The 16,719-nt window shown below is 44.4% G+C and overlaps 1 protein-coding gene across 1 annotated transcript; it reads left to right on the plus strand.

The window, feature by feature from the left end:
* Window positions 1-1,372: 1,372 nt before the first annotated feature.
* Window positions 1,373-15,564, plus strand: LOC133028316 (glucagon receptor-like). Its single transcript, XM_061095511.1, has 13 exons — window positions 1,373-1,432; window positions 1,614-1,716; window positions 1,922-2,032; window positions 2,259-2,380; window positions 2,948-3,054; window positions 3,578-3,734; window positions 3,873-4,032; window positions 4,321-4,381; window positions 12,299-12,368; window positions 12,528-12,619; window positions 13,258-13,396; window positions 13,632-13,673; window positions 15,493-15,564. The coding sequence occupies exons 1-13, from the start codon at window positions 1,373-1,375 to the stop codon at window positions 15,562-15,564; spliced, it is 1,296 nt and encodes a 431-aa protein (XP_060951494.1).
* The last annotated feature ends 1,155 nt before the right edge of the window (window positions 15,565-16,719 follow it).

The raw sequence follows: 16,719 nt of genomic DNA on the forward strand, positions 1-16,719 counted from the left end.
GTGATTTGAATTTGCTGCTGGTCCACACTTGAGAATCAGTGGCCCGCAGCTCGCTGATCATACCAGATTAATGGAAGTTGTCGTCTTCAGCTGGGACAACCTTAGTCCCGCATAGACAGACCTATAGTGTGTCTGCACAGCATCGGGTCAGTGCTGCAGAAAGTCTGGTCCAGTTGAGGATGAAGGAATTTAGTTGGCCCTGCAGGAAGATCTTGAAATCCCTCATTTCGAATTTTAAATCCAGTGTGAGATAGTTAGCCTAAGAGCGTTGAAAAGGAAATTAGAAACACACCAGTGGCTTGTGATAATGACTGTATTATAGCTGTAAAGAGATGGGGAGATCTCCACTTTGGAGGCTGCTCCTGGACGCATAGGGAAGTCAACACCAATGTGGTCTCATTCCTTGGGCCGCCACAGGCAACGACTGTCAAATGCCACCAACAAGGAGAGGAAAATCCAATCAGTGTTTTTTTAGTCTGTTGAAAGGAGTGGGACCCCTGCAGATGACGGAAGCATGGGGCCCCTCTGAGCTTGCGCTCATTAGTAATGTGGCCTCAGGTTAAGCTGGTGTGACATGGCACCATTATAGGCCACAGTGACAAACGTAAACTATTTCATTTCTTTTGACAAATGGGACAAACTGAGAAAAACGTTTTATAATTCACTCTGTCACGTGGTTAAAGACAATTTTGATTGACATACAATTGGGACAAAAATGAGGGAAAGCTTTTTAGTGAGAATATGACGATCCTTTCCTTCCACTAGAATTTGAAAAAAGTAGATCATGTATATGGTTTTGAGATCAGTTTACATTTTGAAGTTTTTGCCCTGCACCATTATCAGCCCCCACCAGACCCTGCTACTTGGGAGGGATTTTAGGTCACATGGGAAACACCACCGCTGCAAAACAAGAACCTGCAGCCACAGCATTCATCCCTCTAACCCGTTTTTGGAATTGGTGTATTCAAAATGAAATCTTACAAATAACCCGAGGGGGGACCGGTTGAGAGGAACAGGCAAGCTCCTCGCAAAACCTCGTCCAATCACATCAGTCATAACATTTCACTGCGTGCAACCTGTTTTGTCGGTGTAAAATGTACATTCAAGGCAGAGAGCCTGAGATACAAATCTATACGTGATAATGTTGACAATTCAGTATATATATGAGGTAAGTGCAGCGTTGGACACCACAGGGATGTTCTCACATTTGTTCTGCAGGAGCACTTTGTCGTCCTTGGAACAGTTGAAGCTTTTATCCAATGACACACGACTGTTTTAAAATCCTGTGAACAACCATGTTCTCTTTCTGCTGTTCTATTCTTCTTCTACCTCTCAGTCTTTTTCCGACAAGGACGAACAACCTGGTGAAGTGATGGACAGGACACGAGACATAATGGCATTGACCTGCCTGATATTTCTGCTACTGTCAAAGGTTAGATTTGATTACAACTTCTGCTTTTCTTTTTCACAGAAAGTATCAGCAAGGTTGACTCTTTAAGTCACTCAACTGCAGAACTTTTTATCACCAGGAATTTCTTCAAGGAAGGTTTTTGTAAAATGTTTGACTTGAAAGTGAAGGGACGTTTTCCTTCGGTGTGTTTTTGTCTTTTCAGTTTGAGATGGCCAGCGGAAAAGTCCTTGAGGAAACTTATCAGAAGTGGGTCCAGTACAAAGAAGACTGCGTGAAAATGATATTAAATGAGCCGCTGCCTCAAGGTATGAATAAACCTTGTTTGATTACTGACTCATCACGCAAAAGGGAATATGACAGGAGATCAAACCGGAAAGGGAAAAGGAAACTAGGAAAATGTCAAATTATGCCATTTTAAATAACATCACAAGGAACATTCATGGTTTTATTGCTGTGGAGCACAAGTTTGGTATTCTTCTCATTCTTCCTGTCCTTATTCTTCTGTTTCAGTGGGCTTCTTCTGTAACAGGACATTTGACATATATGCCTGCTGGCCAGATACTCCTGCCGGCTCTGCAGTCAACATCTCGTGTCCTTTCTACTTGCCCTGGTATGACCAAGGTAAGTCACACTTTGAATGAGTCTTTGACAGAATAGACAAACTGAAAATCCTTTCCCTACGTGCTGGATTCATAACCATTCAATAACCATAGCAGGATTTTCACCTTTCCTCCGGTCTTCCTGCCCTGCACATGCTGTGATTGGCTTCAACCCCCTGTGACCCTAATTAGAAATAAGAGGGTAATGACTGACATAACAATGCACTGACTGACTGCTTCTCCTCCAGTGTCGCAGGGAGCCGTGCGTCGGAGGTGCGCCTCTGACGGCCACTGGGAGAGAGATGACAGCGGGCAGGTGTGGAGAGACATGTCCGAGTGTGAGGAGGAGAAAGAGGTCACGGCTCAGGAGGTGCGGCAAACCAAAATGTCACCAGCTAGACAGTTAATTTGTGGCGACTGTGAGCACTTGTATCATTCATGTCAAAGAGGATGCAGGTCAACACATCCCAACGGAAAAGAACAAACTCTGAAGGAGCTGATATACAATGAGTTTGGAGGCAAAAGAGGGATAAACATGTTCACTTTGATTTTGTACATTTTTTATAGACACACAAGGCCCAAACCTGTATTTGTAGGGAGTCATTCAAAGTTGAACTCAACCATTAGTGAAGTGGTGGAGACATATTCAATCAAAAGCTAATTCCAGAGCTTTCAAATTCCGGTGGCCATCACTTTGGATTTATCTGCATTTTATATTAGTATATATTAAATATAATTTTCATTAGTATTATTTAGAGTCCATATATAATTGTTTCTGGTGGATTTACAACATGACTTGAATTAAATAATAGTCTGTTTATCCTAAAAACTATTAATTGCAAATATTATATCCCTCTAAGGTATACACTTTACTATATATATATTTATGTTATCTGACGTCCCAATGATGACCACCCGCGTTGATTTGTTTTCACAGCTGTGGTTCAAAGAACTGATGGTGAGCTTCAGGATGCTGTACACTGTCGGCTACTCCCTGTCCCTCTTCACGCTCATCACAGCTCTTATCATTCTTCTGAGCTTCAGGTGAGTTGTCATCACTTCTGCTCTCAGACACACCGCGCAACACTTGACTCATTTCCTGCTCCTTGACGGATGCAGCGAGAGGTGCTTTCAGGTGAAATGATTATAGAGTACTAACAAACAATCACCTGAGCTGCCAAGAGGCTCTGCAGTCATAAAAAACAGGTGCTAAAGCAGCTGCAGATAATTCTACTACTCAGCAAATATTGAATCGTGATGAAGTGGAAGGGTTTAGGGATTAAATTGCGATCAAACAGCTGCAGAAATCAAATGCAAAATAGGTGTTTTTGTGAATCATATACATGTATTTAGTAATTTGAGAAATTTCTGAAAGATGTCTGTCTGTATGTGCAACAGAAATCAAGACATCCGTTCATCTCATTGGATTCACTCTCTGCACTCTCGAGTTTGGTGCAATTAACTGAAAAAAAAGACAACCTTTTAGAATGCGCACTGCAATAAAAGCAAGAAAATATACATGCATACAAGGCCATTATATTGATCCATTATTCATATCCCCTGACAGGAAACTGCATTGCTTCAGGAATTACATCCACATGAACCTCTTCCTCTCCTTCATCCTGCGAGCTGTTTCCGTCATCGTTAAGGACACCATGCTGGACCGCCACTGGGGACGAGAAATCATGAAGCAGACCGACGTGAGGGAGATGCTCAGCCACCAGGTCTGTCTGTAGCTGAACACTAAATATCCTCAGTGGACATTTCATATTTGGAGACGACACATTCAGTAACTTCAATCAGGTCAATTCAAACATCAACTTTTACAGTAATGTCCCTTTTTACGTGTCCTTTTCCTCCAGGCTGCTATTGGCTGCCGGATAGCCCAGTTGATGATGCAGTACTGTGTCTTGGCCAATCACTTTTGGTTCTCCGGAGAGGCCATTTATTTGTATTCTGTGCTTATAGCATCAGTGTTTATGGACAACAACAAATACTTGCGTTACATCCTACTTGGCTGGGGTGAGTTCCATTCTCTGTGTGTCCAGATTAACAAACAGCAACGAGTTCTTCTGGGACCTGTTAGCTTGAAAACGCAATTTCCAATAACACCAGACACGTTGGAACAGTAGAAACTGTAATAAGGTTCTTTGGCGGTAAAGCAGGCACTTTAAACACTGTGATTTTTTTTATAGATGGATGCCATGGAAACATAGATGAACTGTAATTTATTCAATCATTGTTATTTATGTCTGAAACTTCCTATGGAGGTGTTAACAGCACTGACACTCGTTATTGTCTTTATCTTAGGAACACCGCTTCTATTTGTGGTTCCCTGGGGGGTGATGAAGCTCTTGAAAGAAAACAAAGAGTAAGTGTGTGTCCGTGTGTGTTTGTGTGTCCATGTGCCTGATTTCTTCAGACCTCTTGCCCCTGGTGATCCTCATAAGACAATTGGGTGATGTCAGGCGTGTTCGTTTATCCTTAAATATGAGAGAAGCACAGGCTACTAAAATAAATAAGATTATGTCTCATCTTCAGGATTTGAGAGGTGATGTAGTTTTCTTGCAGGAGACACACTTGCGCAGTGATGAGGTCTTGCGTATTAAAAGGGGTAGGTTTAGTCATGTTTATCATTCAAGGTTTAATGTGAGGGGTTGATTCAAAGCAACATTCCATTTGAATCAGAAAAAGTTGTAGCTGACCCAGCTGGTAGATTTGTTATTGTGACGGGAAGGCTGTGCAGCACTCAGGTCATCTTAGCTAGTGTCTATGCGCCAAACTGGGATGATGAACAATTCATATCCAATTTTTTCAATTCTATTCCCAACATTGAAACATACCACATCATTGTTGGGGGGGATTTTAATTTCGTACAAGATGCTGTTTTAGACAGATCCTCCTCTAGACCATACTCTATCAATAATTCTGCTAAGTTACTAACCTCCACTTCGAAGGAGCTGGGCTTGTCAGACCCATGGAGATCTAAGTTCCCCAATAAAAAATCCTTTTATTTTTTTTCGCATGTCCACCATTCCTATTCTCGAATAGACTTTTTTCTCTTAGACAACAGACTAATTTCTAATGTACACTCATGCGAGTACCACAGCATTGTAATCTCAGACCATGCTCCCACATCACTAGACATACATTTTCCCAATTACAGCCGCATCTTTAAACCATGGCGATTTAATTCACATCTATTATCTAATGACCTCTTTGTAAACTTCCTAAGATCCAATATACAACTATTTTTTGAAATAAATGACACACCAGAAGTATCAAAAGGAACGTTGTGGGAAGCTTTTAAGGCATACTTGAGAGGCCACATAATTTCCTACACAACGCACCTCAGAAAAATGACTAAGTCCAGACAGGAGGAACTGTCACAGAGACTCCTGGAGATTGATGATAGCTACTCTAATAACCCAGACCTGCTACTTTATAAAAAGCGTTTAAAACTCCAAACTAAGTTTAACCTTTTATCTACAAATGAAGCAGAATTGCAATTGCTCAAGTTTAGACAGCGTTTTTTTGAATCAGGGGACAGGGCTGGAAAACTCCTTGCCCAGCAAGCCAGAGCCGCTTCTGCCTCCAGGCTTATTCACAGTATTAGGTCAACACCAGGTGTTATTCTTACTGACCCAAAATCCATAACTGAAACATTCACCAAATTTTATTCTGACTTATATGCCTCTGACCATCCCCAGACCAGTACAGCCAGTACACTAAACACCGTTGAGTTTCCTAGAGTGGATGGGGAGCTGGTGGGTAATCTAGCCAGCCCAGTTACATCAGCTGAGATCATGAGTGCTATTGGTGCTTTGCAGAGTGGCAAGTCGCCGGGCCCGGATGGATTTACAGTAGAATTTTATAAGAAATTCGCCCAACCTGTCTCCACAGTGTTGTGCGATATGTATAATGAGGCCCTGTCTCTTGGCCAGCTTCCTCCGACCTTGACTAACGCCACAATTACTCTTCTCTTAAAAAAAGATAAAGACCCCTTACTTTGTAGTAGTTTTAGACCTATATCTCTCCTGAATGTGGATTACAAAATTCTAGCTAAGATTTTAGCCCTTCGTCGTCAGGGCGTGCTTCCACAGATCATCTCATCGGATCAAACTGGCTTCATGCTGGGGAGGCACTCATTCCACAACACCAGAAGACTTTTTAACATACTGAACATGCCCAGCTCCAGCACCCCAGAGGTAGTGGTGTCGCTGGATGCTGAGAAAGCTTTTGATAGGGTGGAGTGGGACTTTCTATTTGAGGTGATGGAGAGGTTTTTGGTTTGGTCTTTGGTCCACTATCCCCTTTATTATTTGCCATAGCCATTGAGCCCCTGGCCATCTGGCTGAGATCTTAGAATGGATTTGAGGGCATTTCCCGCCAAGGTTCAGTACACAAACTGTCGCTTTACGCAGATGACTTACTTCTCTATGTATCAAATCCATCCACATCTCTCCCGATAGTTTTGGACATCCTAAAGCAATTTGGCCAACTTTCTGGCTACAAACTTAACTTCGGAAAGAGTGAGTTATTTGCAATTAATAACTTAGTTGGTGACTTACCAGAAAACATAGTTCCCTTTAAAAGAGTGGATAACTGTTTTAAATATTTGGGTATACTTATAGCAAGGTCCCTGACGGACACCTTCAATAAAAACTTTGTCCCATTGCTTGGCAGAGCTGAGGAGGACTTTCACAGATGGTCCACCTTGCCTCTATCACTGGCCGGTAGGGTGAACCTCATTAAAATGACAGTTCTACCAAAATTCCTTTACCTTTTCCAGCATATTCCTGTTCTTACCTCAAAAAAGTTTTTTGCTAAACTGGATAAGGCGATATCAAGATTTCTCTGGGCAGATAAACCTGTGCGTATACAGAAAAGGTTATTGCAGCTTCCTAAGAGCACAGGGGGCCTTGCTCTTCCCAATTTTTTATATTACTATTGGGCAGCTAATATTCACAAGCTCTTGTACTGGACTGGCAAATCTGCCACCGACCAGCCTGCCTGGGTCCACATTGAAATGTCATCATCCCAGGTCTCACTGCGGTCATGGCTGTGTTCCCCACTTCCTGTGTCAGCCACTGAAGCCAGCGATAATCCAGTAGTTAAGCAGTCATTTAAGATATGGTTACAATTCAGGAAACATTTTGGCTTGCAAGGTCCCTCTATTCATGCCCCAGTATCCCATAATCACAGTTTTAAACCATCCATTATGGACTCTGCATTTCAGTTGTGGTCGGCGAGAAGTGTGGCATCTGTCGGTGACCTCTACGACAGTGGCACGTTCATGACCTTCAGTGATTTAATCTCCCCTCATCTCACCTTTTCCGTATTTTTCAAATTAGACATTTTGCCCAGAAAAACTACCCTGATTTTCCGAACACCCCCCCCCCAGACTCTGTTGGACACCCTTCTTATGATAAACCCCAATCAGAAAAGGAATATCTCCCGTATTTTTAATGCAATGGACGCCATCACTTCAGTTTTCCCACAGCACACAAAACATCTGTGGGAGCAGGATCTGGGACTCAATTTTAAAGAAGATCAATGGGGCAGGATCCTTGAGTTGGTCCACAGCTCTTCCGTCTGTGCCCGACACGGGCTGATCTAATGTAAACTCATACACAGGACTTACTACACCAATCATAGACTGTCTAAATTCTATCCCAATGTAACTGACACCTGCAATAGATGCAACCAGTCCCCTGCCCACCTCATACACATGTTTTGGTCATGTCCAAAGCTTACTGACTTCTGATCCAAAATGGGGGGTCACTGTAAATTGTAAAATTTGGAAAAATGTGAGCATTGTACAGTATCTCTTTAATGTCCTCATTTTGTATCAACGTTGCTCAATAAACATACTATAAAAAAAATATATATATATGAGAGAAGCCGATCCAAGGTTTTGGTTTAATCAAGTGTTTTATTTAAAGATACAATGAAGAGTTATTCATAGCTATGGACAATTATCACAGCCTATGCTAATTTAGTTAGCAGTAGGAAGTTGACAATGGCCCCGAACAGCAGGGGTTTGATATAATTATAACAACAGATTTGATGTGATTGGTTAAAAATATTGGAGGGGTGTCACCGCAAATCACTTTGGATCTCCCTTATTGGTCCAGCCGCAGTCCCACGCCTCTTGTCACCGAATCCAGGAAGTGACAGGGAGCCGCTCTCCGTCATGCTTCTATGCTACTCTGCCGGTTGCTAGGCAACTCTCCCTACCCTGACAGTCTGATGTTGTCTCCTAACCTAGCCCTGAGTAGAAAATGTCCTGCTCCTTGCCATCTCGGCTGCAGCATATGAGCCATAACAAACTCTCTCTAGACTCTCCTATCAGGACAGCTGTGAGACTGACCATCGTTGTGACGCACACTTTGCTAGCAAATTCCAAATATTAAATAGATTAAGAGAAAGGTTTAAAATAATGATTTGTATAAGGTATTATACCTGACTCAACCTGCTCCTACCTCCCCTCACGCCTTTATTGCAAAGAGTGAGTGCCATTGTACTTGGAGAAAACATTATTGTGTTTCTGCTTCATCAAAACAATCCTCACTGTGAAAACATTCGCAGCAACTGAACTCAAACAATGTCATACTGACTTTGCCCCAGAAGAGACAGCTCCATGAACTCTGTCTGATGTTGAATACGGCTAAGGAAAATTATGCTTTAATACAGAACGAGAAATGAGAACCAGTGAAACATTCATCCTTAATTTGTAGATTAAACCCTAGGAAGGAAAAGGTTATAATTAAATCATTTGTACCAATGCCTAATATCTAGCTAAAACTACTCATTCATCTCTCATCATCATCTCATCTTCATCCGCTTATCCGGGGTCGGGTCGCGGGGGAGCAGCTCAAGCAGGGGGCCCCAGACTTCCCTTTCCCGGGCCACATTGACCAGCTCTGACGGGGGGATCCCGAGGCGTTCCCAGGCCAGTGTTGAGATATAATCTCTCCACCTAGTCCTGGGTCTTCCCCGAGGTCTCCTCCCCACTGGACGTGCCTGAAACACCTCCCAAGGGAGGCGCCCAGTGGGCATCCTTACCAGATGCCCGAACCACCTCAGCTGACTCCTTTCTAAGTAAAGGAGCAGCGGCTCTAATCCGAGTCCCTCACGGATGACTGAGCTTCTCACCCTATCTCTAAGGGAGACGCCAGCCACCCTTCTGAGAAAACTCATCTCGGCCGCTTGTACCCGCGATCTCGTCCTTTCGGTCATCACCCAGCCCTCATGACCATAGGTGAGCATAGGAACGAAGATCGACCGGTAGATCGAGAGCTTTGCCTTGCGGCTCAGCTCTCTTTTCGTTACAACGGTGCGGTAAAGCGAACGCAATACCGCCCCCGCTGCTCCGATTCTCCGGCCAATCTCACGCTCCATAGTACCCTCACTCGCGAACAAGACCCCGAGGTACTTGAACTCCTTCACTTGGGCTAAGGACTAATTTCCTACCCGGAGTAAGCAATCCATCGGTTTCCTGCTAAGAGTCATGGCCTCAGATTTAGCGGTGCTGATCCTCATCCCAGCCGCTTCACACTCGGCCGCCAGCCGATCCAGTGAGTGCTGAAGGTCACAAGCCGATGATCCAATGAGGACCACATCATCCGCAAAAAGCAGTGACGAGATCCTCAGACCACCAAACTGCAACCCCTCCCCACCACGACTACGCCTCGATATCCTGTCCATGTATATCACAAACAGGATTGGTGACAAGGCGCAGCCCTGGCGGAGACCAGCACCCACTGAGAACGAAACTGACTGGCTGCCGAGGACCCGAACACAGCTCTCGCTTTGGGAGTACAGGGATTGGATGGCCCTGAGGAGAGACCCCCTTACCCCATACTCCCGCAGCACCTCCCACAGTTTCTCCCGGGGGACCCGGTCATACGCCTTCTCCAGATCCACAAAACACAAGTGGACCGGATGGGCATACTCCCAGGCCCCCTCCAGGATCCTTGCGAGAGTGAAGAGCTGGTCCGTAGTTCCACGTCCGGGGCGAAAACCGCATTGTTCCTCTTCAATCTGAGGTTCGACGATCGGCCGAACCCTCCTTTCCAGCACCTTGGAGTAGACTTTACCAGGGAGGCTGAGAAGTGTGATACCCCGATAATTGGTACACACTCTCTGGTCCCCCTTTTTGAACAGGGGAACCACCACCCCGGTTTGCCACTCCTTTGGCACTGTACCCGACTCCCACGCGATGTTGAATAGGCGTGTCAACCATGACAGCCCCTCAACACCCAGAGCCTTTAGCATTTCTGGCTGGATCTCATCAATCCCTGGGGCTTTGCCACTGCGGAGATGTTTGACCACCTCAGTGACCTCCACCAGGGAAATTGACGACGAAACACCATCAACCTCGAGCTCTGCCTCCAACATAGAGGGCGTGTTATTCGGATTCAGGAGTTCCTCAAAGTGTTCCTTCCAACGTCCGACGACCTCCTCAGTTGAGGTCAACAGAGTCCCATCCTTACTGTACACAGCTTGGATGGTTCCCCGTTTCCCCCTCCTGAGGTGCCGGATAGTCTTCCAGAAACACTTTGGTGCCGACCGAAAGTCCTTCTCCATGACCTCTCCGAACTTCTCCCACACCCGCTGCTTAGCCTCCGACACGGCAGCAGCTGCAGCCCTTCGGGCCTGTCGGTACCCTGCAACCGAGTCAGGAGTCCTCCAGGATATCATATCCCGGAAGGCCTCCTTCTTCAATCGGACGGCTTCCCTGACCACCGGTGTCCACCACGGTGTCCGAGGGTTACCGCCCCTTGAGGAACCTAAGACCCTGAGGCCACAGCTAGCCGCCGCAGCTTCAGCAATGGAGGCTTTGAACACCGCCCACTCCGGCTCAATGTCCCCAACCTCCACAGGAATGCCAGAAAAACTCCGCCGGAGGTGTGAGTTGAAGATACCTAGGACGGGGGCCTCCTCCAGACGTTCCCAGTTCACCCGCACTACTCGTTTGGGCTTACCAGGTCTATCCGGAAATTTCCCCCATTCCCTGATCCAACTCACAACCAGATGGTGGTCGGTTGACAGTTCCGCCCCTCTCTTTACCCGAGTGTCCAAAACATGCGGCCTCAGATCAGATGACACGATCACAAAATCGATCATTGATCTTCGGCCTAGGGTACTCTGGTACCAGGTACACTTATGAGCACCCTTATGTTCGAACATGGTGTTTGTTATGGATAATCCATGACTAGCACAGAAGTCCAATAACAAACGACCGCTCGGGTTCAGATCAGGGAGGCCGTTCCTCCCCACCACGCCTCTCCAGGTATCTCCATCGTTGCCCACGTGGGCGTTGAAGTCACCCAGCAGAACTACGGAGTGCCCTACTGGAGCCCCATGCAGGACTCCATTCAGGGTCTCCAAGAAGGCCGAGTACTCTGAGCTGCTGTTTGGTGCATACGCACACACAACAGTCAGAGTTTTCCCCCCTACAACCCTTAGGCGCAGGGAGGCGACCCTCTCGTCTACCGGGGTAAACTCCAACACCGCGGCGCTCAGCCGGGGATTTGTGAGTATCCCCACACCCGCCCGGCGCCTCACGCCCTTGGCAACTCCGGAGAAGAATAGAGTCCAACCCTTATCCAGGAGTACGGTACCAGAGCCGAGACTGCGTGGAGGTAAGCCCCACCAGATCTAACTGGTAGCGCTCCACCTCCCTCACAAGCTCCGGCTCCTTTCCCCACAGCGAGGTGACGTTCCACGTCCCCAGAGCCAGCTTCTGCCGCCCGGGTCTGGTCCGTCGAGACCCCTGACCTTCGCTGCCACCCATGTGGCTGCGCACCCGACCCCAACGGGTCTTCCCACAGGTGGTGGGCCCATGAGATGAAGAGAGGGGGGGTGCCACGTAGTTTGTTCGGGCTGTGCCCGACCGGGCTCCGTGGCAAACCCGGCCACCAGGCGCTCGCCATCGAGCCCTCCGTCTGGGCCTAGCTCCAGACGGGGGCCCCGGGCTTCCTCCGGGCTGGGTCCCATCTCCTCTTCTAACGATATTCATTGAGGGTTTTTGAACCATTCTTAGTCTGGCCCCTCACCTGAGACCACTCTGCCATGAGAGACCCTACCAGGAGCACAAGGCTCCAGACAACACAGCCCTCAGGTTCACAGGGACACGCAAACCTCTCCACCACGATAAGGTGACGGTTCCAGGAGAGGTGCTAAAACTACCTCTAGCTTTATTTGGTTGGAATTCTGTCAGACACAACCTATAGTTAAAAGTTGGAAATCCCAACAGTGATGATCTGTTATTTTTTTCCAGGTGCTGGGCTCTCAATGAGAACATGGGCTACTGGTGGATCATTCGTTTCCCCATTCTTTTAGCCTCAATAGTAAGAATCGCCTGTGTTAATAATCTACTCACAATTTTTGCTGAATCTCTTGTGTTCTGACATGAAGCACTCCTCTGCTTCATGTTTATGACATAAAATAACAATATTTATTGCATCAGATGATTAAACAATTCCCCTTTTGCATTTTCTGACGAACAGATCAACTTTCTGATTTTCATGAAGATCCTGAAGGTCATCTTTTCCAAATTACGAGCCAGCAACCAGACTGGATTCGCTGATTTCAAACTTCGGTAAGTAGTCTCATATTTTTCATTATGATAAACTTTTGTAGTGCCCTGTTTGGAATGGGATGATTTCTTGGCCTGTGGTAATGTTTCTCATGAAGTGAAACTGAACGTTCAGAGAAATTGTACGTTAATCATTCTTGCTGTTCTGTATTTGTATCCTCATGGTTGAATTCAGATATTCTAAGGCACTTCAGGTAAAGTATCAGCCAAATTATATGTCACGTAAGCAATTTACCTTTTAAAAGAATTGGTCAGTTATCTAGCTTGATACAAAGTATTACAGCACTAAATGAACACTGTGCTTTTACTCTAAAGAGAAATTATCAAACAGGACATTTTTTCAAAGGCTGCTGTAGTTTATCCGAGGACAGAGAAGAAGAAATGTTCAACTCGTTCACAGTTTGTTCTTTTAATGAACAATACATATACTAAACTGATAAGATGAACGGTTTGTATGTACATTCCACGTACATAGATACAGACAGTAGTTTGTGGAATTAGTAGATAGATTATATTTGTTCGACTAATGACTGGCTGTCAAATGCAGTGATGAATTTTGGCAGGAGTCATTTATATATGTGCCTGTGCGTGTATATGTATATATACTGTTTAGACAAATGCTGTTTGATTTGTCCCTTCAGGCTCGCCAAGGCAACGCTCACCCTCATTCCTCTGTTCGGGATTCATGAGATCATATTCATTTTTGCTACAGATGAGCAGATGTCAGGCGTTCTGCGCTACACCAAGGTTTTCTACACCCTTTTTCTCAATTCATTTCAGGTGGGTTCAGTTGGACAATATTAATAATAATAATAGCTTGAAATTATATAGCGCCTTTCAAGAGACCCAAGGAAGCTTTACATAAGTCTGTGGGGACAAAGAGAATTATTATTAAAGACGTGTCAAACAGAGTAGAACGACTTAACTGTCTAAACATTATCTTAAGTGTTTCTGCATGACGAATGTTGGACAGGTTGCCGAACGAGATGTTTCTCAAAATCCTCCCTTTTTGCAGGGTTTTCTGGTGGCTGTGCTCTACTGCTATGCCAATAAAGAGGTTTGTGGCTTCATATTATTTAATCTCATTCATCTCATTAAATTTTTATATAAATAATTTAAATATAAGGTAAGCCACTGATTAGACATTGGCAGTATTGTCCCTGTCTTTGAGAGATACATGAATTCTCAAGTGTAAAGTTAGAATAAAATCCTTCTAAATATTGTAGATAATGCATTGATTGGGGGTTTTAATTTATCTTCCTAAGAAAACACCGAAGTGTTGTCAGATTGAGATTTGTAGTTGGTAAAATCATTTAGGGATGCACTTAAATAAAGAGACTTACTGACACTCAGCAGAGGGCATACCTTCACCAAGGCCCGATATTCCCCTTTAATTCAATTAAGCTGCCGCAAATTGCACACTCATAACTACCAGTCATCTGTTAAGCAGCACCGGCTCGCGGGCGGGCCGGTGCTGCCGATAAGCCTCAAACATTGTTATTTTCAGAACTGCCTCATACCGCTAGATACTGATGCAACATATCATTAGAAAGCTAAGATTCTTCCGATTCAACTGATGTAAACCATTTCAAGATCCGATCACCACAGCCGGTACAATTAACGTCTCAGTCAAGTCACTAACACAAAAAAAACAATCACAAAGTCGACGTCACTCACCTAAGAAGCATCATATTAATCCACAGATGGCTAACATTCCAACGAAAACAGTCTTGGTACATTGCCAAAGGTCCAGACAATCCAATCCAGTAAGATAATCAGTCCAAAACACACTATTACATCAAAGAATAGCCACAGTCAGCTGTTGCGTAATCTCAGCGCAGCCAGCATCAAGATGTAAACAACATGAAAGATGTTTATTTGTATACATTTTAAACCATATGACCGGTTTTGCCTCCTTTATATAAAAGTATGATTTTGAGTGTAAAAGTAGCCTTTTTAGCCTGGTTGGTTACCATAGTTCCAAATGGCCTTTGTGGAAAACGCCTAGACATGCCCTTAGGAAAAAATCTGTGAAATATTCATTTTCTGTGGTATTGTTATCAAATTTGAACCACGGCTAGTCAAGGCTTCATGCTAGGGTCCCAGTGTGTTTTCCAGCTCATAAGTCCCAGCTAGAGTCATCTGCAGGCATCTGTTTAACAAAAATTATTCAGGCGGAAATAAAAGCCTTCTACTTCACTGTGTTCCAACTGCTATTACTCAATGTCAGTAGCACTTAGACTGATTCTGACTGTTGGTGGGGAAAGTTCAGAATGTTACCTTTCAAAGAGACCAAGCTCATGCATGTACTCCAAATGATTCAAGAACAGCTTTCAATTTACTTTCAGTACTCCTCAGACAGGCATTTTAGGCGAATCTCACCCGCTGCTTAAGAGGCTACTATGCCTAATTTTTCTAATTAAGAACCAGGAATTATTCCCCTCAGAATCAATGTAAGTGTCAAAAAAACACTGCCCACGATTTCAAAGAAAGAAAAATAATTTCCTGGATCTGCCCCCAGATCCACACCAAAATGTAACAGATTTTTCCCTGACTTAAACTGCATACTTCCACCAGATTTTGTGGAGATTTGTCCAGTAGTTTTTATCGCGTTCCTGCTAAAAAAAGACTGACAAAATCATAACCTTCTTGGCGGAGGTGAATATTGTTTTAATCAACCATTTTTCTCTCTTTATTATTATTATTATTTTGTCGTTTCCCAATAAGGATTTGCTTATTTACCTTTTCTTTTTTTTGAGGTGGCTCATTGATCAACACCTCAGTGAATGAAGCTCTCGTTTTCATTACCTTTTCAAGCATCAGATGGGAAAATGTCACAAAATTTCACACTCCCTCTGACATGTCTGTCGATGCAGGTGAGGACCGAGCTGAGAAGGAAGTTAAACAACTGGAGGATACAGGCCAAGAATTCGTGCTGTGAAAAGTGACTAGACGGACTCGACTCTCGAGATGATACTTTCTCCATCGCCACGGTGCCAGACCGCAACAGATCCTCTGCCATAATGATGAGGGCAATGCCTGATAGTTCACCCACCCCCGACTGTTTGTTGATCTCGGGGCAGGAAATTCAGCCAGCGTCCCCACAACCCGATGCATCTCTGCTGCACTATCCATCGGTGGTCGACATAGAAAATGACCTTCAGCGCGGTAACCATGAGGGGACAGGACAGTCGTCTCTGGCCATGCAGGTGTCCTTTCTCATTCACCTCCAGGACCCTGTGGAGTTACTCCCAAATATTGTAGATACAATATCAGACTGAACACACTGTTACGTTCACTGTACATTTAAATAATATATTTGGTTTATTGTGATTATGTTAAGATGCTGGTGAGTTTTGAGGAATTTGGGACCATCCTCACACATTATATGCCACTATATATTGTGTATATAATGTATATTGTATATTATACCTGTACAGGAGAATATGAATGCCTGTTTAATTCCACAGATACTCCCTTCTCTGTCTATCTAAGCTTAGGGACTTTCATATCTAACTCAGATGCCCCAGACAGAGAGACACCAACTTCCACTCTTTTGCGTATTTCACCAGTGGCAAGACGTAAGGACACGATGTGATTTAGGAATGCATACTTAAGGCTTAACTACTACACCTACATGTAACATAGACAATGACAGCAATTCTAGTCATTCATGTTTGTGCTGTTATAATGGGTGACGCAAGTAGTACTTAGATGGCAATTACTTATAGCACTTTGTCGTTTTCCTTTTTTTTGAAGAAACTTTTCTTGTTGTTCTGGGTCTGTAACCTCATGGTTGAATGTACTTATTGTAAGTCGCTTTGGATAAAAGCATCAGCTAAATGAAATGTAATGTAAAAAAGTAGAGGGAGATTTACTGGAATGCTGTGGGAGACATCTTCAGACTCGGGGGTGACAATTGCTCACGTTACTCTGTCGGCGTTGTGAAATTGTTCCACCTTCTTGTCTCCTTGACGTATCAAGTCTATATTAAAATCTTTTGCATAAGACATCAGCTGCTGCCTGAGTTCTCCTTTCACCAGCTTCCAAAAAACTTCTATAACAGTGAGAAATTGTGAATAAGTGACTGTGATCACTTCAAG

This window comes from Limanda limanda, chromosome 21 (genome assembly GCF_963576545.1).
Source record: "Limanda limanda chromosome 21, fLimLim1.1, whole genome shotgun sequence".
In the NCBI taxonomy this organism is placed as follows: domain Eukaryota; kingdom Metazoa; phylum Chordata; class Actinopteri; order Pleuronectiformes; family Pleuronectidae; genus Limanda; species Limanda limanda.

Bases quoted from the DNA above. Each gene is read 5' to 3' on its own strand.
- LOC133028316 (XM_061095511.1), top strand. From the start codon at position 1,373: ATGGACAGGACACGAGACATAATGGCATTGACCTGCCTGATATTTCTG. The intron at 2,381-2,947 runs GTGCGGCAAACC...TTGTTTTCACAG, and splicing joins AAGAGGTCACGGCTCAGGAG to CTGTGGTTCAAAGAACTGAT. The intron at 3,055-3,577 runs GTGAGTTGTCAT...ATCCCCTGACAG, and splicing joins ATCATTCTTCTGAGCTTCAG to GAAACTGCATTGCTTCAGGA.